Genomic DNA, 21,757 nt, shown 5'->3' on the forward strand with positions numbered 1-21,757 from the left:
TGACAGTGTAAACCTACCGTTTTAAGTGCTGACATTGAACTCCTTGGTAACAATGAAGAGTGAAGTAATTTGTTAATTTTTTTTAGAAATCCCCTGAAACAATGGTTCTCAAGGCTGAATGATTCAACACTTTAGAGCTGAGATGCTGCTGAGGGTTGTCTGTGTGTGCTCATGCTGATAAGAATTCTGAAAGGAAACAGGAAAGAAATACATGTCATGTCCTCTTTAAGAGCTAGAAAAGCTGTCAGAAGAATTAAGATTAAACCTCATGAGAGTCTGTGGGTGTGGAAAGTCACCAGCTACCTAATATTAACATAGCTTGCAACAGAATGCTGTTGCTAGAAATAGGACAGTCGCACCACTACCACTAAGCAATTTGCATTCGGCAGACCAGCCCCTGGATTCCTCCTGGCTCCTGCTGCCCTCTGGGCATTGCATTTCTGGATGCTTTTAGGACGGCGTTGGGACGCGGCTGTCTGCTTTCACCAAGAACTCTACCCAAAAGAGGAAGCAGCGCGGAGAAGGTCTGCTTTGTTTGCAGCAAAGTGGTCAAGCTACAAGCAAATCTCTAGGCATCTGAGGAATTGTGCAGCTTCTAGATTTCATGTGGTTTCTGACAGGGAGGGGCAAATAAGGCTCTTCGTGCTTTCCTCACCATGGATAATCTGTTGCCTCAGTCAAGATTCTCTTATTTCAAAAAATATCCCCTCCACGCAATTAGAAAATATTTATCGATGCTGAGAAACCAAAAAGACGAAGAACAGGTACCATTTTGTTTACATTACCTTTAAGGTTAATGGGGGTTGGATTCTGGGTGTTGCCTTTATGTCTCTTGGTGATTTATTTTCTGCTAGTTTACCTGTTTGTAGGCACAAGTCGGCACTTGCTTTCAGCTGTTCAGATTTGGCAAAGGAGCAAGCCGGCATGTGGGGGATTTATTTGAACTTGGAACATTTGGATCCTGAGATTAAGCTCAAGTTCAGTTAAAAAAAAAAACAAACAAAAAAAATCAAAACAACAACCTCTTGCTTTCCTTTCCTCTGAATAGCTGGACTAAACTATCAGAGTTAAATTGTGTAGATTCCTTGAAAATTTTCTCAGGCATCAAATACAAATTTTTAAACTATTAATATCTCGACAAAGAATAATAGCAGGCCCTAGAAATACACTTGTCTTTTTGTATATATTTATGGCTATGTTAATATCACCAGGATTTGCCAAACAAAAAAACATTGTGTAGACTGTAAGTATGATAGCCTTAAACAGATCACTAATGAGCTGGGAAGATCTTTCAGAAGTAATTAGTCACTTTTTTCGTGGAAATTAGGGGATGGAGCACTGCTGATTTTAGTCTTTTTAGCCAATCAAAAGTTAGAATTTCTAGTAGTAGACTAGCAAGGGGGAGTTTAAATATTAAAAAACCTGCTAAAATGTTTGATCACTTCTTTTTAAAAACCATGCATTCATTTTATTGTTTTGAGATTTATATCATTCTATCCCTTACAATCTATGAAAAAAGCATTTCTAAAAACTGCTTTTCTGAATTGTACCAAATTGTAAGAAGAAGTAGCAGTATCTGATTCACTTAAATCTGGTGGTTCACTTAGGAAAAAGGATGGCTGTGGTAAAGGACAAATGTGTAGCCACATCGAAGACCCAAAGAGTCATAAATTGCGTGTGTATCATGCTTGTAACTAGAACTGCAAAACCGCATGGGAGACAGTAGCAGTGTCCTGTATTTGAACAAGATGCCCTACTTAATAAAACACTTCCAAGATGTGCAAGCAAAGGTCGGCAGACAGAAAATCCTCTAATGACAGGTTTCCCAAAAAGTTGATGCATAATTTGGAAAATGAGAATTATTATTACTGTTTGAGGGGAAACTGCTCTTAGTGCTTTAATAATTTTACAAGTGATGGAAATTCAGACTGTGCTCACTAAGGGAGCTAGGCTGGTCCAGATTATCTCTTATTTAGGCAAGGTGTCGAGATTACAAGGAGATCTCCTGGTTTCCAAGTCTTAGCGCGTGCTTGCTTTTGAGGTGGAAAGCCAGAGACCCAGGTGCTTGTTCTGGATTGGCCACGCTGGCACAGACTCCTTCAGGCCTCATGATGGGGGGAGGGGAGGGAGTAACAGGGAGGGGGAAGAGGCTAAAATGATGGGGCTGGAACTGTGGAATGTGGATTAAGTGATTTTCCCCCCTTTTCTCAGTATTGTAAATTTTCAGAGATGTGGCTACATTGCTTGTACAGTTTATTTTTATTTTTATTTTTTTTGCGGTACGCAGGCCTCTCAACCGTTGTGGCCTCTCCCGTTGCGGAGCACAGGCTCCGGATGCGCTGGCTCAGCGGCCATGGCTCACGGGCCCTGCCGCTCTGCGGCATGTGGGATCTTACCGGACCGGGGCACGAACCCGTGTCCCCTGCATCGGCAGGCGGACTCTCAACCACTGCGCCACCAGGGAAGCCCAAGTTTATTTTTTAAGCGTTACAAAATTCATACCAAAGACTATTAGAGTTTAACGGGATCCTCAGACTTGGACTGAATGGGTGGTCCCCTCCCCAGTTGACAACCATTTGGGATGATCTGGAACAGCTATGAGCATTGTGCTGATATCTTAACTTGCTATATAAACTAATGGACAAAATAAGAAAAATAACATATTCAATTCCTTTCTGAAACCAGTTAACAGCTCTGCAGCATAACGTCTCACAGAATTAGAGAAATGAGGTCAGAGTCAATCATGGCTAACCTTGTTGGAAAGTTAGAAAGGAGGTTAGTAATGCCTATAGTTTTAGGACCTGCACTGGCTGTCTCTAATCCTTACATTCCCGTGGGATGGATCCTCATTACAAAGGTATGGGAAGGCAGACTTTGAGACTGTAAGAGGCCTTGCCCAAGGCCACCCAGCCAGAAAGTACTGAAGGCAAATTTGAACTCCCGTCTGCCTGGCTTTAAACTGGACCCATTTTACCATGCTTGTCTCTTAACAATCTAGTGACAGCAACAGAGCTTATACTGCCCTGCTATGGCTTCATCAACTTAAATCTCTTCTGCCATGTGTCCCAGAGATGAGGGATCAGAAAGTACAAGATGACTAATTAATAGACAAGAACTTGGGATGATCTGGTGCCTTGCTCTCTCTTGAATAGAAAACTTCTTTCTGAACAAGAAATAAGATCTAAGACCTGACCTGGCCTGTCTTGCCTATTTAACGGTAAATCTGCTCAGAAGGAGGAGAGTGGCCTTGGGGGCCAGAGGGCACGTACAATAGCTATATATAAAGATATATTTTTGGAATTAGATCTTTGAACTAGTATAAGGTCATCTTCCAACAAAATTAATACACATAATTTTTTTTACTATCTCTCCATATTCTTATCTGAAAATGCAATCATGTTACCATTGATGTCCTTGTATATAAATATGGACACAAATGTTGACCTAGCCAGGACTGAATACTGCCCTAACAGAGCTCTGCTTTGTCATCTTGTTTTGTGAAATTCCTTTGATGATTAAGCAAGTTTTTTCGTATATATTGTGTGTGGAGCATTTTTATAGATGATGAAGATGTAAAAATGGATCAGGTGTAGTGTAACCCCTCTGTGATGCTTACAGTCTTATTAATTAGTAGAAAGAGCTGTACTCAAGTGTTTATAATATGAGGCAAAAACCATGCACTGCAGTCATAGTAGGTATTTCTGGCTCAAGACCTGTCCTGATAGTTTAAAATGAGGAGAGTGGTCTTTGGGGGTCAGGGGTTATGTTTAGTAGCTATACTTTAATTAAGGATTAGAACCAGATTTTGTTTTGGAGGCTGTTCTGAAGTTTCCCTTCAATGGCTTAAGAAGAGTTTTCCAGTTCAAACAGGATCAAGTTTTATTTCTTGCTTTGTTTCTTAATGAATGCTAACCTCAGTACTGGGTTGTTAAATACGTATTTGGATTTAATTTGAACCTTAGAAACTTAATTCTTCATTTTGGCTCTTATACCTGCTCTGAATAACAATATAAAAGTTAAGGACTTCCCTTACACACACCCAAAAAGCTATGTTGAGATTTGGAATACTGCATAGGGTGTTGGGTTGCTGATGCAGGCTTTCTTCTCTAGGTAAAATGATAGAAATTTACTACAGCTTGGTTTAAGAAATGTTGAGTTTTTAGCTCCTTAAAGTAAGTGTGTTGTTTATATCTTGAGAGTATACCAAAGTTATCCATTTTTAAAAGCCTCTAAAAAAAGTCATGAAATGCTCAAATGACATCTCAGGGGAAAACTAGAGGCATTTGCCCCATGTGCTTGGGTAGACAAAAAGCTTTATTTCTTTAGAAGCAGAAGGAAAATGATGATCCTTGTATAATTTAAGAGAGGGCAGAGATTCTACCCCATTTCTGTGGAGGAATTTGCATGATTATATATAGGTAACATTGACAGTTAAATTGCTGTGGTAACACAAAGCTGAAGCTTAATATTTGTGACTATTAAATATGATACAAAAGTTGAACTATTTTATCACGGTAAATGCAACAGTCTCCTCTATCTGAAGGGAGAAATTAAAAAAAAAAAAAGCTGTTTATTCACCAAAAAAGTCTCCAACAGTTTTCTTCATGACTGAGTCTGTTCGGGATGCTGTAACAAAAAATCATAGACTGGGTGGCTTATAAACAACAGAAATTTATTTCTCACAGTTCTGGAGGCTGAAAGCCCAAGATCAAGGTGCCGGCAGATTTGATGCCTGGTGAGACCCACTTCCCAGTTTCAGATGCTGACTTCCAGGCTGTGTCCTCACATGGCAGAAGGGGAGGAGGGAGCTCTTTGGCTTCTCATTTACAAGGTCACTAATGCCATTCATGAGGGCTCTGTCCTCATGACCTGTCACCTACCAAAGGCCCCTCTCCTAATACCATCACACCAGGGGTTAGGATTTCAACATAAGAACTTGGGGGACACAAACATTCAGTCTGCAGCACTCCATAGCCTGTAAATGTCCAAGGATTGTAACTGGTGGCTTTCGTGAAGATGAATGGCTTTCATGGCACCCACTCTTCATACTCATCCCCTCTCCCAAACCTCTTCTCTATCTGAGAAAATGCACCACCGTCCATCCTGTTACTCGGGCAGAGAGCTCAAGTCGTCTTTGGCACTTTCTGCTCCCTCGGTCAATATCTAATTTATCAGCAAATCCTTTCCATTTTATCCCCAAATATGCCTCCAGTCATTCAGTCTACTTCTCCCTCTTGCCACCCTAGCCCAATAGGCCATCTCCCTTCTTGTCTGAAGTACTGTGATAGCCTTCTCGTTGGTCTCTCTCCAGCCACTGCTGTCCTGTCTAATGGGTTCTTCACACTGCAGCTGGTGGTGGGGTGGTGTGGGGTGGGCGGGGGTCTTCTAGAGACAAACCTGACCATGAAGCTCCCCAGACCCATGCTTCTGATCTTTCACTGGCTTCTACTTGTTTTTAGGATAAAGACAGAGTTCCCCATCACAGAGCGCTGTGCAGTGTGCAGTCCAGCCCGATGTGCTCTCCTGCTGCACACTTGCCTGGCCTCCCTCTGTTCTCTGCACTCCAAATACAGTACCCTTCTCCTCTCCCTGCTTCCCTGCCGCATCCTGGTCAGGGCCTTTGTCCCACTGACCCCTCACTATCCTCCCCTCATTAATACCTACTCTTCCTTCTGATCTTAATTCAGTATGAGGTCCCTGAGGGCAGCCTTTTCTGACTTTCCCACCTTGGTCCTGTCTCTCAGTAGTACTTTGGAGGCACCTTATGCCTCTCTGTTGCTGTACTTATCCCAGTAGCAATTGTGCACCTATTTGTGGGACTATTTGATTCCCAGAATGTCCTGGAGGATAAGCAAAGTACCTGTTGGATGGAAGGCACTGAGAACAAGTTTGTGGAGTTAGCTCTCAGGGGCCGGGTGCTCTGGGTGGCAGTGGTGAGGGGACTAGGGGGTAATGAATGCTATTCTGAGACAGAGGTGTTTGAAGGAATCCTGAATGTTAGGCTCTGTGAGGAAGAAATTTAAGGGGTGATTTTTTTGTGTATGCATTTGTTTTTTGAGTGTTTCACAAGACACACAGGGCTAATTTGTAGAGAAAAATGGAGGTGCATTTGGGAGGTTCCAGAGGAAATAACCATAACTAATGGGCTGAACTGCAGGGGGAGGTTGTGATCCAATAATAAGGATGGACTTTCTAAAAAGGAGAGGTAAAGAGATGGGCCACCTTTTGCAGAGGGCGGGGTATGTGACCCTCCTCAGGGGATGTTGTAATGACAGTTTCTGCATTTTGAAAGAGAAGACTGGATGACTCACAAGACCCCTTTCAGCCCCAAGATTCTGGTGCAGTAAGCAATAGAAAGATGGACGATTCAGACACCTTAGGGAAAAGAGCGGGCACAGACGCAGCAGCTAGAGTTCACTTGTTTTATTCAGTTAGTGGTAAATACTCACAATCTGAGCATGTTGCTCTAGAATCTAAGGCCAAAGAAGACAGAATCAAATGTCTTTGGAGATTCAGGTAGCGTGTAATCCTCCATCAAGGAAGGGAAATATAGCTACATCCAGAAAACACCTCAGGTGAAAAGCTTATGCACCAATGACTAGCTTTTCTGCACCTGATCCACAACTGAACTACTTGTACCCATAGTTTTATAGGTTTTATAACCCTCTCCAGTATAAAGGTAAATAACTTAGTATACTTATGCAGTCATTGATGAACAGGTACACGGAGAAATTTCAGGTTATTTAAGTGGCATCTTAATCACTTTTTTTTCCTTAATATAAAAAACCTCTTTTACTTTCTTTTTTCCTGCATTTAGTGCTGACAACTAGTTGCTTATTACGGTCCCTTTTGAAGGTATCCCCCGCTTCTTGTCCATATTGTCACAGCTGTGAACTGTTAGACACGCCTGGGAGACACCTGGACCCTGAGTTAACTTCTGAGCTACCTCTAATCTTGTTATCTGCTTCTAAACTTTCCTAATCTACTGTGCTCAGATGTCTTTGAAACACAGGATGAATTGGATGAACATCAAAACCTTTGTCTTTGAAATAATTAACTACCTTAACTCAAATGTAAAACCTTTTTTTGTGAACCACGGCGTAGCTTTTCATGCATATTTCTAAATTTGCTATCCTATCCTATTTCTTACACAGTTTGTCTGTAATATTTTATTTGCTAACTTTTGTTCAGAATGGAAGATGACATATTTTCTCACCTCGTACAAATAGTTTCACGTCTTAACAGAAAAAGGAATGAACTTCCCACATATGTTGTGCTGCTCATAATTTGCTGTGAAGAGAGCAGGAAAGATGCTGGAATTATCTCTTTCCTATTCATCCTAAAGGCAGCATATTAGTAAGGTTATTTCAAGTAATACAACTTGGATTATATATTCAAGAATAAGGAATTTAAAATTTTTACTAAATGTCTTATATGTGCCAGGCACTTGGCAATGTCCTTTATATACATTGTCATTTAATCTTCATAATAACCTTACAAAATTGGTGGTATTATCTCCACTTCATGGATGAGAAAACTGAGGTTTCAAGATGTAAGGTAACTTGGTACATAGCTTATACATGATGGCAGTAAGATTTTAGCTCTAGGTTTGCCTGTCTGACTCTACAGCCTGATTCATTGCCTCATACTGAGATACCTCCCATAGGCAGGGTCCCTTTCTCCCCTTCTTTCCCTTGCCTCCTCCCTTCTTTTCCTCCCTTTTTCCTTGGTGTGTTCTCTCATTAATTAAGGAAAGGGGGTTTTAAAAATAAAACCACCATAACTACTGTGCAGGAAAGACACCTTAAATCCTTTTAGGTGGAGATCCACGTTTTTTTTTTTTTTTTTTTTTGAGATCCACGTTTTTGAAAGGTTTGAAGGTTATTCAATTTGGGGAAACTTCTTTTAAGAAAAAGAATACAAAATTATAAATATTAAATTGGATACAAAGTGAAGACTTAGAATGAAATCACAACAAATTACAAATTTGGGTGACAAATACAATAAATATCACAAAATCTAAAAAAAAATAAGCATTTTTACTAATTCAAGGATGCATCCTAAGGTGTCTTCTTCCTACATTTTTGGACTTCAGAGTCTTTAATCATCACTTTATGTGAAAATGACTTTCTAATATTTTCTAAAGCGATAATTGAAAGATAATTCAGATACTCCTAGAATAGTAAATTTATACTTGGTTTTTATTAGAGTCTAGAAGCTAGTCTAGAAGCTAGTCTAGAAGCTAGTCTAGAAGTCTAGTCTATAGACTAGCTTCTAGCTGTTTCTCCTTTACCAGCCATACACTTCAGGTGCTGGGCGCCACTGGACACATTTATATAAAGATTTTAGGCCTTGTGATTTAGTACAGTAGGTAGTGGGAATATTCCTGGATGTCCTTTCTCTACCAGGACAGCTAGCATTGACCTAACCATACACAGACATGACTACAAATCACCTTTATATATCACTAAATACAAATAAAATCTAAATATATCCCCATCTCAACTTCCTTTAAGCCAGATCCAGAATTTTGCTCTTGGCTGTTCCAGTGCTACATGATAGGAGAAGTGTGAAGGGGGAAAAGTCAGCAAAAAGAGTACTCTATAATCAATCAAGTTAAAATATCTTTTGCAAATGTTACCAAACGATGAGACCATTGCTAGAGTCCCTTTTAGGACCTTAAAAGGGGCATCTGCAAGTGAGGGGCCCTGAAACTTAATTTTCCTTGGTTTCCAAGAAAATCCAGCTCTGGAAGAATGGTATAACAAACAAACAAAAAACAAACAAAAAGGTGTTTTGCTACAATATGCAAGAGTCCATGCCATAGAGCGGCTTCCAAAGTAATGAATGAGATCCTGTTCTGAGCAGCTTGAGCTCCCAAACCCACTGAATGAAGCAGAGGATATTCTTTCAGTGTATTTTGTTCTATAGTAAATAGTACCATGGAGATGAAGATGTTCTGGTACTGCTAAAACTCAAAGGCCCGGGCTTCCCTGGTGGCGCAGTGGTTGAGAGTCTGCCTGCCGATGCAGGGGACACAGGTTCGTGCCCTGGTCCGGGAAGATCCCATATGCTGCGGAGCGGCTGGGCCCATGAGCCATGGCTGCTGAGCCTGCGCGTCCGGAGCCTGTGCTCCGCAACAGCAGAGGCCACAACAGTGAGAGGCCAGCGTACCGCAAAAAACAAACAAACAAAAAAACCCTCAGAGGTCCCCCACCCCCATTCCCATTTATATTTACAAAAGACATTATTTGTAATGGGATTATTTGCAAATACAATAGATCTCAAAACTCCTATATTGGTCTAATTAATATTAAATACACCATTTACTATCCTTCCAAGCAGGCCAGTTAACACACAGAGAGAAAGAGCATGTTAATGCTGTTAAAGACTACACAGTAGAAAAATTATAGCAGCACTAAAGACTTTAAGATTTCATTGAGATGTAATCAAGCTTTTGTAAACTCATCTGTTATTAGCAATTATAACATAAGTTACTATAACTTGTCTCTGGATAAAATCACCTTTATGTTGGATTTCTTTACTGAATTATTCTCACTGGTAATGTATTTGAATATCCAGATTTCTTGTGTACATTTTCCTTTTAGTGGAAACTTTTGATTCATCTTACTCTTCTTCCTTTGTTCTATGAGTAACTGTCCTTATAATTGTGTCCTGTACCATTTACCCTACTATAATATTTACCACTAAACTGGACTATGGCCTATATGTACATCTCAAAATAAGTAAAGCATATTATAGAAGTATTTTGGTCTTATATAATGAGTGCATAATCAAATTGTTTAAAGTGATTGATTAGTGTAAAATCCTATTTCCCTAATGTTGAAATACTACCCGCTGCCCGACATATAATTTTTTTTTTTTTTTTTTTTTTTTTTGCGGTACGCGATCCTCTCACTGTTGCGGCCTCTCCCATTGCGGAGCACAGGCTCCGGACGCACACGCTCAGTGGCCATGGCTCACTGGCCTAGCCGCTCCTAGCCGCTCCTAGCCGCTTCGCGGCATGTGGGATCTTCCCGGACTGGGGCACGAACCCGTGTCCCCTGCATCGGCAGGCAGACTCTCAACCACTGTGCCACCAGGGAAGCCCCCAACATACAATTTTTGTATAACGCACTTAAAATTTTTTTTTATGCCCTCTGAAATGTTACACAGCTTGTTTTGTTTTTGAGGGATGAAACTTTCTCTGAGGAATACACTGTTTCAAGAGAATGGCAGTTTTTATTTATGAAGCTTTTTTCCCCTCTTATTTCATCTAACTGGTGCTGCTAAAGCCTGATATACCTGGTCAAAGAAGCATTGTTCCAAAGGTCCTGAGCTGATATAGGAAAACAAAGGCTGACTTCATAGCTGGGAACATAACCATAGCTCCACTGCCACTGCACTGCACTTCTGTTCTCTTCTCTTCCAGCATGTCTATGTGGATGTGATGCTCTGAGCCACTTAAGAGGGGAGAAGTATGATCTCTTTATGGTCTTAATGCCCTTTCCCTGGGTCTTTTAAAATAACTGGTCTTAAGCCAACAGGTGATTACTCAAAGTTCAAAGCCCTTTATGATTTAAGAACGCTGGAGGAGGTTTAAAATTCTGATATACGCTCTCAATCAGTCTTCAGAATTGAGGACTATAAGCACAATCAAAATATTTTTACATGAAAGTTTTATGTTTCTTGTAAATCAGCACTTAAAGTTTAGCACCTGAGGTACGAAACTACAGAATGCAGGGCCCTACACGCAGAGTTGCTAATTCAGTAGGTCTGAGGTGGAGCCCCAAATCTGCATTTCTAAAAAGTACTAAGGTGGCAGGGATCATAGTTTGAGAACTACTGATGTAGATCATTTGATGACGTATATTTTCAAAATCAAAGCTTACAGGGTTTGCTGTACCTTCTCAAGAATAGCGCATGTGCCCTTCAGAAGATGGAGAGTCGTTGCTAAAGCCAGGGGGATAGTGATGATGACTTACAGCTTCACAGGTCCTTATTGACCATTTCCTGCCCACAGCTGCCCCAGCCCTAGTAGCATGACAGAATGCTTAGTAATGCAAGAAATCATTAAAGTGTCTTTGCTATAAGAATATAACTGAAAATGTTATCTTTTTAGTTCTTTTGTAGCTGTTTACTGATTAAACTGATGCAGCAACTGATAATTTTGTTGATTTAAATTATGGAATATAAAAAAGGTATAATAGTTGTTATGTCCTCCCTACTATCTAAAGCCATTATGAGGTCTTAACATTAAGACCTAAGTCGTCTTGTCTAAGAATTAAGAGTAGATGCCGTGGGAGGGAGGGAGACGCAAGAGGGAAGACATATGGGAACATATGTTTATGTATGACTGATTCACTTTGTTATAAAGCAGAAACTAACACACCATTGTAAAGCAATTATACCCCAATAAAGATGTTAAAAAAAAAAAAACTGTAAAAAAAAAAGAGATGTAAAAAAAAAAAAAAAAAAAAAAGAGTAGATGCCGTGGTCCCTAAGGAAATAACTCAAGACTGTGCTGGGAATTACAGTTTTTTGACTTTGTCAGACATTGATATGCATGCTATAAAAATCCAAAGTACAAGCTCAGCTGAAATTTCCTACTTGCATAGAAGCAGCCACCTCAACATTGTTATCTTTTAATTTCAAATGGTTACCTGAGTTCAAAATCCAAGTCTGAAATTTCATCTGTTCTGGGCAGTGCTCAATATTTAACACTTCTTGCAATGACTAGTACTTATTCCCGTTCAGATCAAGTTGTCCTAGCTAACCCTTTGGAGATGTGAGTTCATTTTTAAACCTTTGAAAATCCCTTAATTTTTCTTTGCTTTAAAGGAAAGTAGCAGCTCATGTTTTAGTTTGATCATAGAAAGCAAGAAGCAAAGTAAAGTTGGGATTACGTTTATTCATTCAACAACAGATTTTTTTTTTATGATGACCATTTTCTAGATTACACATTTATTCAATAGGTCTTATATATTTACTATAGACAAAATATTTTGGGACCAGAGATGAATTATGCCAATTTGGAAACTGGACAGAATAGCTTTTAAATGGGTTAATTTTTTTTTTTTTTTTTTTTTTTTTTTTTGCGGTATGTGGGCCTCTCACTGTTGTGGCCTCTCCCGTTGCGGAGCACAGGGTCCGGATGCGCAGGCTCAGTGGCCATGGCTCACGGTCCCAGCCGCTCCACAGCATGCGGGATCCTCCCGGACCGGGCACGAACCCGCGTACCCTGCATCGGCAGGTGGACTCTCAACCACTACGCCACCAGGGAAGCCCTAAATGGGTTCATTTTTATCTCAAATCTTGGGGTATATGTAATATGGAATAGTCTATGTCTATTTTCCATGGAAATAATGAAGTGCAGAGTTGGCTCTTGGACATGAACTCACACTCACTTTTCATCCTTCCCTTTCTTACCCTCACTCACCTGCACTCCTGACCTGCCCTCATCTCCAACCCAGAAGATTGGTAGTACTACATACCAAAGATCCTAAATATCACTGCATGCTCAGAACCCTTGAATGGGGAAACTGAGTCATACTTGGAATCAACTTCTTTAAAAATAAAAAGAATATACTTTAAATTTCCTGTTTTTTTCTGCTCATTTTTGAGCCCATTTTATTTTTATTCTTGCTTCCAGTTTTTACTCTTCCAATACTGCTAAGACATAGAACCAAGAAGATGTATAGCAGTTCTGGCAGGTGGTTGTTATGACACTCATTTCATAGGACACTTCTTGCAATAAGACTGTATTTCCCCAGACTTGACCTGTAGCAGGTCCCTTATAAGAAGAAAAATACTTCTGTTGTTCTGTTGGAGTAGGTTGACTTACAAAATGAAGAATTGTCTTTACATGCTCTTAGAATATTCCACTTAAAATATGACTTCTTAAAGAATATTCCACTTAAAATATGACAACTTTTTTTTTCTAGCAGCTATGTAAAATTCCTTAATTATTAACCTTTGGTACTTAAAACAATGTTAAAGGAGTCTTTAAGACATTGAGGAAAGATTTAAAATAACCTTTTCTAAGTCAATTTTTAAATCCTAAAGGCCACATATATCTTTATCATCCAGGTTTCTAAAAATGCCAGCTATCAAATTTGATATTAAGACAGGATGCCTCACAACCTTTGTGTAATAAGGCACAGTATAAATAAAATTAGAACATCACGTCTGTCCTTCCTCAATCTTCCCTATTTGTAATATTTCCCTAAGCAGAGATGCCTGACAAATTTCCCCTCTATTGCTCACATGTGTCCACTTTTTGCATCAGATCTATTTAATTTTGCAGGTTAAATATTCAGAACAAAATGGGAGTAAAGATTTTTAGAGCATTGATTTCTAAAGAATTGAGAGGAAACTTGAACATAATACATTTCGTTGCCATCAATCTCATTCTACCTCATAACAGTCCATACTTTTGCTTATTTCTCCGTATGATAATCTTAAACTTTTATAGAGCTTATAATTCACCACCTGTCTTCATTTTATCAGATCCTCACAACGATCTTTTGAGGGAGAAAGGGTAGTTGTTATGCCCAGATCTATATATATTCTCATAATATATATGTATGTATATATGTGAATGTGTGTACACACATATGTTTGTATGTGTATGTAATGCAGTGTACCTATATTTTAGTCCTCCTTCCCCGAGATGAGGAAGTGGAGATTGCTACACAAAAGTTTCATGGTGGGTCAGCTGGTCAGAGAAGGAAATGCTGGAAGAAGGAAGATTTCTGAAGCTTGTGGCCCTCACTGCTCTGGCTTGAATATTGTTAATAAATGCTGCCTTTCATATACACAGGAAGTCAAAGTTGGTGCTACTGATATTGGCTAGCTTGGTACAGGCATAGAACAGACCACTCTGCAGAGATATGTTGATGAAGCTTAGGGATCAGCTAAGTGGTTGAAAGCTATACTTTACGGGTTTTTGCTGTTCCAGTGCCTTGGAATTTGTGAGATGATGCATGAAGTAACAATTCTTCTGAACAAAGCTGGTGTTATCCAGTTTCTTTTTTGACTTGGCAATAGGAATAATGGCTTTCACAATTTAGGCAACCAAAGAGTAAAATTCCAGTGTAAGTTACTTTAGATGTAAGCAATGGAGTGATAAATCTTGGGGGGTGGGTAATTAGGAATTCAGTGTCAGTGCAGGAGTACTGCAGTTCACAACAGATAATTCTGAAAAGTTGCCGAAGATAAAATGTTTGAGCTCATTAAAGCAATCCAATAGAAAATCATCCTCTATTTTGTAAGATCATATGTTAATAACAAATAACGTCTATGTCTATACATTTCCTACTTTAGAGGCTTGCTTGTGTTTTTAATGTGATGCTGTGGTGGTGTCAAGGTCCAGTAAGTATAGTAATAATCATTACAAATTGATTACAGCACTGGGCAAGAGATAGCACATTCACTGTTGCACGAATCATAGCCTTATGTGTATCACCACTAAGTGGACAAAAATCATTAGGCATGCAAGCCAAAGGTGGTCATATACATAGTAACTCCGAGACTCGAAATGTTTCATCTTGATTTTTATGGTTTCACTTCTGAAATTTAAAAGTGACCTTGCCGAATAAAATCTCAATGTTTCTTCAATCAAGAAACCTGCCCAGGATTTTTGATCCTAGACTAGTTCCACTTAACCTGGGCCAAACAGAACAGGTAACCCGGTCCGTTTGTTATCCTGTCCCCTGAGTTCTTTGCAGGATGCGCTGGAACTCAGCAGGTGTAGACCTGCCCTCTAGTGGATCTGGGTGCGCGACGACTTAGGTTCAACGTCTGCTGTATCTGGCTTGACAAGGATTATTAAACTCAGTGGTCTATCAAAAGTGACCTGTTGGGGGCCTGGGTTAGGTGCTGAGCAAGTGAAAAATTCAAGAGGCAAAAGAGAACCTGCGGCTGAAGGTAATGCCCGTTCTTCAGCTTCCATCTGGGGACGCGAGGCTTTTAATTGTTCCAGCCCCTCTGGTTGCACACTTGAACGGATGCAAAGCCCTCCCCTGAGCTCTCCTTGCTCTTGGAGAGCTCTTGGAGAGCTCTTGGCTCTCCTTGCACGCGGGCGCTGAGGCAAACCCCCACCGGGATGGAACTTTGGGAAGTGGTCCCGCGGGGCCCCGCCCCGAGGTCAGCGCCTAGCAACCGTGACTGGCTTGCAAGTGAGGCAGCGGGGTCCCCGCGTCACCTGCCCAGATTGTGACGGCCGCCCAGCGGGAGCGGCTTCCCGCTGCATCGTCGGGTCGCTCAGACACCTCGTGGGCCCAGAACATGGCTGCGCCTGCCCGTTCGGTCCGGGCTAGCGGCTGCTTCCTGAGGACGCGCGGCCGGCGCGGGGAAGCTGGCAGCTCTCCCACGTTTGCGCCCGGCGGGAGCGTAGAAACGCCGGGCACGTCTCCGGGGTGGCCAAGGGGCCGCCGCAGGGCAGTTGGGGCCGGGACTGGCGCCCCCAGCCGAAGCCCCTCGGGGCGGGCGGTCGGGCTCTGCTCATTTCCGCCGTCCGTGCCCGGGCGTGCAAGTGCGCCTGCGCGCGCGCCCCTCGCGGCGGAAGTGGTGGCGACAAAGCTCGGTCCGCCTGGCCCCGGGAGTGCGGGGCGGGCCCGGGGTGCGGGGCGCGCCGGGGCGGCGGGCGGTGGGGAGGGCGGAGCCCAGGAGGTGGAGGCGGGAGCAGACTAGCACTGCCGCACCGAGCCGCCGGGCCGCCCGAGGCCAGTCCCCTCACCTGCTGCCCATCCCGCCCCGCCCGCCTTCCCGGTTGCCGCCCCCACGCCGGGAGAGGCGCCCGTTCGGCGCCGCCGCTTGGCGAGGCGCTCCCGCGAGAGCGCGGGTGAGTCCCCCGCAGTCCAGAAAAGGGGTCTGGGGCTTTGCGGGGCGCCCGGATTACCTCTTGTCCCCCGTTTCTAGAAACTTCCAGGTCCTGGGGGCGTCCGGGGTACCCGGCTGGGGGCGTCTCCGGGGCGCTGCCCCGCCCCGCCGGCGTGAGTGGGGGGATGCGGGCAGCCAGGGGGCGGGCGCGGGGCCTGGGGGGCGGTGGGCGGCCGTCCCTTCCCGCACCCGTCAGCGCCGCTTCTCCGGTTTCTCTTGCAGATGCTGCTGTTAGGGGTGGTGGGCGCAGCCGCGGGTCGCGTGGCCGGGAGCGGGGGTGACGGCCTGGGATTCCGGGGGCCTCTCTTCTTGTCCTCCTCTCCTCTCTCTTCCCAGTGTGGCCGTGGCTGACACTAAAGACTTTGTAGCCATCAACCCAAGTGCAGTTTCGATGGAAGATGAAGGTAAAGGCCCCCGGCAGGCGGGTTGCAGCGCGGAGTTGAGGGTGTGGTGGTTGGCTTTTAAGTTGTCTGTCTTTCGCCACCTTTTTAATTCTCTGATTTTATTTTTTCCTTTGATTGTGAAGTGTCCAAGGAATTGCTTTCCTAGGATATCTGGCTTTTATTTTGGTAACATAGGGCGTTTCGGAAATTAAGGTTCTGTAGGGTGACTGAGCTTGATTCTGCTTTTCCGAGGAACCTGCTTCTTTAGCTTAGGGGATGGAAAGGAAGTTTTCATTTCAGATGGCATCTGCATGTTTCCATAGTCTCTGAGAGACGAATCACTCCAGGGGAAGTGGAAATGGGGAGGGAAGGCTCTGCATTGCATCCCTGTGTATTTGCATATCAAGCCTTGATTTGGTGTAACTGGATTCGTTTATAAGAAAGAAAACGATTTTTTATTAAATGCAGCTTTGGGGAAAAATTCTTTGCTTTTCAGTTCACAAAAGTCAATTCTGATTTTAACGAAATATTATGAGGTGATTTCTTAAAGTTCCTCCTCATTTCAAAACATGCTTTGGGAGGTTGACAGTGGAACCTGTTTGTCCACTGTATGCTGCAAATGCACTGGATTATCATTCACATGTTACTTGATTCCTTTGGCCTTATAAAATATTTAATACTTTTCATACACTGATTATTTTCTAAAAGCATTGAACAACTCTGAATCAATGTTTTCCTCTCCTGAAACAAGCACACTTATTCTTTGGACTGACTTCTGTGTGATAATCTTTTTTCATTTATTCCTTTTTTTTTTTTTTTTTGAGTGGGGCTGTAAGTTGCTATGAAAGATATTTACAAATTACATTTTGTTTTCATGTATCTTTGGTTTTTAAAATCTATATCTGGTACAAAGGAGCTGCAGTTGGGCTTGCTGGCTGCTTTCTAATTTGTTTTTCTGTTGTTGAAAATGTAAGCTTGATCTAAGTAGGACTAGTCATTTTAAAATAGACTTTTCTTATATGCAATAATCTATTTTGCTATCTGAGACATCTGGGATATGAGGGAAATATGATGAAAGGCATGATTATCTTCCTTAATTTTATTCTCGATGGATAATTTGTGGAAGACATTTTCTGAAATACTCATGTATATAACTGCAGCGGACTTTTACTGTCTAACTGGATCTTTAGAAACAGCATTCGAAAGCAATAATTTTTGTCTGGTGGTATGGAAAATCAGTTTTCTGAGGTTTTTTCCATTTTGTCTTTTAGTTTATAGATTGAAGGAAGGCAGATCCTTTCTGTACAAGAGACAAAGAATATTAAATGCATTCATATACCTGTTTCTTGGTAGTTGAATCTTAAATAACATGTTAAACTTGAGCTTCTGCTTTTAGAATGTTACCAGATTTAAGAGTGTAGCCTAAAGTCAGTGGATTGTTAGATGTTGCTTTTCTGTTTCTTGATCTCTTAGGAAAAGGAGCATGACTAATAAAGCTGGCTCTCATTGTCTGTTCAGGTGGTAGGGAGTGGTTGTGAGATGGGAGCATGGTGCACGCTTGTGTCTGAGTCTCTGTACTCTATGGCCAAATAATGATTTGGCCTCATAGTAAAAGATTATACAATTCTTAAAAACTAGTGGAGGTTTTCCGCCTATTAATGATCGAGGCCATTTTGGTCAGTTTCTCATTACCATAACACCTCTTTTTCTTTTCTTAAACATTTTTAAGAACTTGTATATAGCCTAGAAATTTTCAAAACCAATTGGCCATTTTGAAATACATAGATTACTGTCGCTTTCCTTTTTACAGTTAGTATTCTCTTTTATATGAGATATAGTAACATCTTAGGGGTGTGAAACAAAAACAGACTGGAATTATACCTTAACACCAAAAGTTGTGTGATTTTAAGCAAATTAACCTTTCTAAGCCTCTGTTTCCTCATCTATAAATCGGGATTGGTAATACTTGGCTTACATAGTTAGGAGGGTTAAATGAGAAACTGTAAATTCTCTTGGAAGAGAGGATGGCTAGCATTTAAGAGCATGCACTGTGGAACCAGGCAACTTGATTTGAATGCTGGATCCCCACCTACCATCATTTGGCCTTGCGCACATTAGTAAGCATTTTGTCCTTCAATTTCTTTATCTGTGAAATAAAGATATTGATAGAACCTACCTTATTAGTAGCATTTAGGTTGTTAGCATTTGGAATAGTATCTGGCATATATAGTAATGCTCAATAAATGTTAATTGTAAATAGCCTAGCCCAGTGTTTGCATACTAATATGCCACCTGCCATTAATGTTGTTATGACATTGAATGATTTTTTGGTTAATAAAATTATTTATTTATTTATTTATTTATTTATTTATTTATTTAGGGCTGCATTGGGTCTTTGTTGCTGCGCGCGGGCTTTTCTCTAGTTGCAGTGAGCGGGGGCTCCTCTTCGTTGCAGTGGCTTCTCTTCGTTGTGGTGGCTTCTCTTGTTGCGGAGCGCGGGCTCTTGGCGCACGGGCTTCAGTAGCTGAGGCTCCTGGGCTCTAGAGCGCAGGCTCAGTAGTTGTGGTGCACGGGCTTAGTTGCTCCGTGGCGTGTGGGATCTTCCCGGACCAGGGCTTGAAGCCGTGTCTCCTGCATTGGGAGGCAGATTCTTAACCACTGCGCCACCAGGGAAGCCCATGACATTGAATGTTGAAAGGGGGTACAGTAGTGGCCAAAATGCTGTGTGTGAAGTTTTCATTGTTAGGGAGTGGGTGGATTTAAGTGCAGAATTTTCTATAGTGTAAGGCTTTAAGCCCGCAGAGATGTTGGGGCTCTACCAACAAACCAGAGGACAGTGTAGAAAGAGACAGGCTTGGATTTGAATCCGAACAGGTAATTTTTTTCCTCTCGTAAATATCTCATGAGTTACTGTGTTTCTCAGCTTTTTTAGCTGCTGAGTTTTCCCATCTGGAAATGGGATAATGACCTCTTTTGGAGGGTGGGTGTGAGGAAAGAATGAAGCCTGGTATGTAATAAAGTGCCTGAGAAGGATGGTTGATACACAGTTAGCCTGCTGAGTGACTGAGTGATTGCTGCTGTTCCCCAGAAACAGAGACTCCTTCAGTTGGTGTGTAGGTAAGTTCCGCCTACCTCTAGGTGTGCATAGGATGGAATTGCTAGTGGCCCTGGGAGCGGGAGCCTGGAGGTCCTTAGGGAGTGTGACGTGTCTGCAACTTCATCCATGTGGCTCCTTTCAGCCACGGTGCTTAATTTCTTTTGGTACTTCAGTTTCAGTTCTTCTGGACCTTTCTCCCATGGCCCATTTAAACTTTCTTGGCAAACCTTGATCAGTTTTTAGCCTTAGCCTCCAGGATGCATCATGAATACTTAGAGTCAGTCACTAGAAGTATCTGAAGTATTAGTTTCCTGGAATTTCAGGGACTGGTTCTAGACTTCCATTCATGGGTTAGGATTTTATCCACATCCTTTGGAACTCCTTTTTGCATGTTTATCACAGATCTAAACAGATACCATTTAGGAATTGGAGATGCACAAGTAAATGGCTCTTCATCTGATGTTTTAAAAATTAATCATTTGTATGTTTAAAGGGATGGCTTATTAGAAAAGATATTTCTAGCTGGAGAAATTTGCAAATAATTTCTCCTTCCCAGTAATGGACTTTTTTCTTTGGAATAAATTTGGTCTGTTTCATAGAAAAAACACTATAAATTTAATGCACATGAAACTATTTAACATAGCCTTAAATATAGAAATATAATGATCTTCAAGATTTTAGGACATGCTTAATTTAAGGTTAGAGGCATGGCTAATCCATCTAGAATAAATTCCCCTGATCATTTTGGATAGCATTTGAAAATGATAGTACGTTTCTTTACACTTTACTTTTTATTTATTTATTTATTTATTTATTTATTTATTTATTTTGCGGTACGCGGGCCTCTCACTGTTGTGGCCTCTCCCGTTGCGGAGCACAGGCTCCGGACACGCAGGCTCAGCAGCCATGGCTCACGGGCCCAGCCGCTCTGGGGCATGTGGGATCTTCCCGGACCAGGGCACGAACCTGTGTCCCCTGCATCGGCAGGCGGACTCTCAACCATTGCGCCACCAGGCAAGCCCCTACACTTTACTTTTTAAAATAGTTTATTACTCAAGTTCAAATTGTTAGTCACTAGAAATATGTTAAGAAAAGATTGTGTTAGGATAGTTGGAGGAACTGTAAGGAAAAAGGGATGAGAAACCATATTAATTGTATTTCTTTAACTAAAAATAAGAAACCAGGTTATAAAAATATTTTATATCTTTAGGTGTGGAAAATATAATTTATAATGTTTGCAGTTTTGTTGATAAAATAATATTCTTAATCAGTATTTCTAGAAAAGAGTTGAAACTAAAAGATTATATGATAGCATTTGATAAACTGTAGTAATCTAACCCAGAGGAAGGATGCTCTAGAGAATATTTGTAAGTAGTAGTCTCCTGACAGTTGAGTCCTAAATACGTGATTTGTCTTAATGTTTTTATTATTCATTTAATGTCATTAGAACTCAACTCTGTTAACTGAAGCAGTATCAATCAGAATAGTCTCCTAGGGAACATTCCCCTTGGAGCTCAAGGCTGATTTTCTTTTGAGATCTTGGTTAACCGTAATCTGTTTATTAACAAGGTCAATTTTTGTTTTAAAGCTGGAAAGAACACCTTAGCTTGATGGTAAAGTTAGCTGGGAAAATTTTAAATTACACCATTGTTACATGTAACCTCTTAAAGATCTCTTTGTATGTTCAAAAGTTCCTCCCATGTTTACTTTGTTAAATAACAGGTTCTTTTTATAGTGATTTCAGGCATCAGTTGTGACAAGATTATTTTTACAGTTTTCATATGGGCAAGTGTTAATAAAAGGCGGTAAAGTAAAAACTGGTTGGATGAACTCTAGGTTAATGCCATCATTTCATACAGGAAAGGATTTCTCAGAAAAAAAAAATGTCAGGCCGTCAATGCAATTTCCTTTATATGGCTGGTATTTATATGCATTGGTTAATATGTCTTCCGTCTTCAAGGTTTTAAGTTAATATTGACAAAGGTATACATCTTAGAATTACAGTCATTCCTTAGTATCAGGGGATTGGTTCCAGGAACCCCACGGATATCAAAATCTGAGGATGCTCAAGTCCCTTATACAGAATGGTGTAGTAATTTACGTATGGCCTGTGCACATCCTCCCTTACACTTTAAATCATCTCTAGATTACTTATAATACCTAATACACTCTAAATGCTATATGAATAGTTGTAAAAACCAATGTAAATAGTTGCTAGCATGCAACAAATTCAAGTTTTGCTTTTTGAAACTTTCTGGAATTTTTTTTAGTGTTTTTGATCTGCAGTTGGTTGAATCTGCCACAAGAACCTGTGGATAAGGAGGGCCGAGTTACTCAAATTGTGTTCAGTTAGATTAGTTTAGACTAAGCTTATTGGATACATTTAGAAAAAAAT

At 41.2% G+C, this 21,757-nt stretch overlaps 1 protein-coding gene across 6 annotated transcripts in view; it reads left to right on the plus strand.

Annotated features, from left to right (window-relative positions):
• The first annotated feature begins 430 nt into the window (after positions 1-430).
• Positions 431-21,757, plus strand: part of ATP2C1 (ATPase secretory pathway Ca2+ transporting 1) — a 116,448-nt gene continuing 95,121 nt past the window's right edge. The window contains exons 1-2 of one of the 6 annotated variants that reach the window (XM_033412229.2): positions 15,705-15,844; positions 16,105-16,286. In XM_033412229.2, the coding sequence (XP_033268120.1) occupies positions 16,281-16,286 (6 nt within the window). In that variant the 5' untranslated portion in view covers positions 15,705-15,844; positions 16,105-16,280. Of the gene's footprint in view, positions 765-14,909; positions 14,929-15,492; positions 15,845-15,871; positions 15,996-16,104; positions 16,287-21,757 lie in introns of those variants that run through there. The other 5 variants (XM_033412230.2, XM_012538117.3, XM_012538116.3 and 2 more) reach the window with 5 other exon arrangements.

The sequence above is a fragment of the Orcinus orca genome, chromosome 5 (genome assembly GCF_937001465.1).
Source record: "Orcinus orca chromosome 5, mOrcOrc1.1, whole genome shotgun sequence".
NCBI classification, from domain to species: Eukaryota; Metazoa; Chordata; class Mammalia; order Artiodactyla; family Delphinidae; genus Orcinus; species Orcinus orca.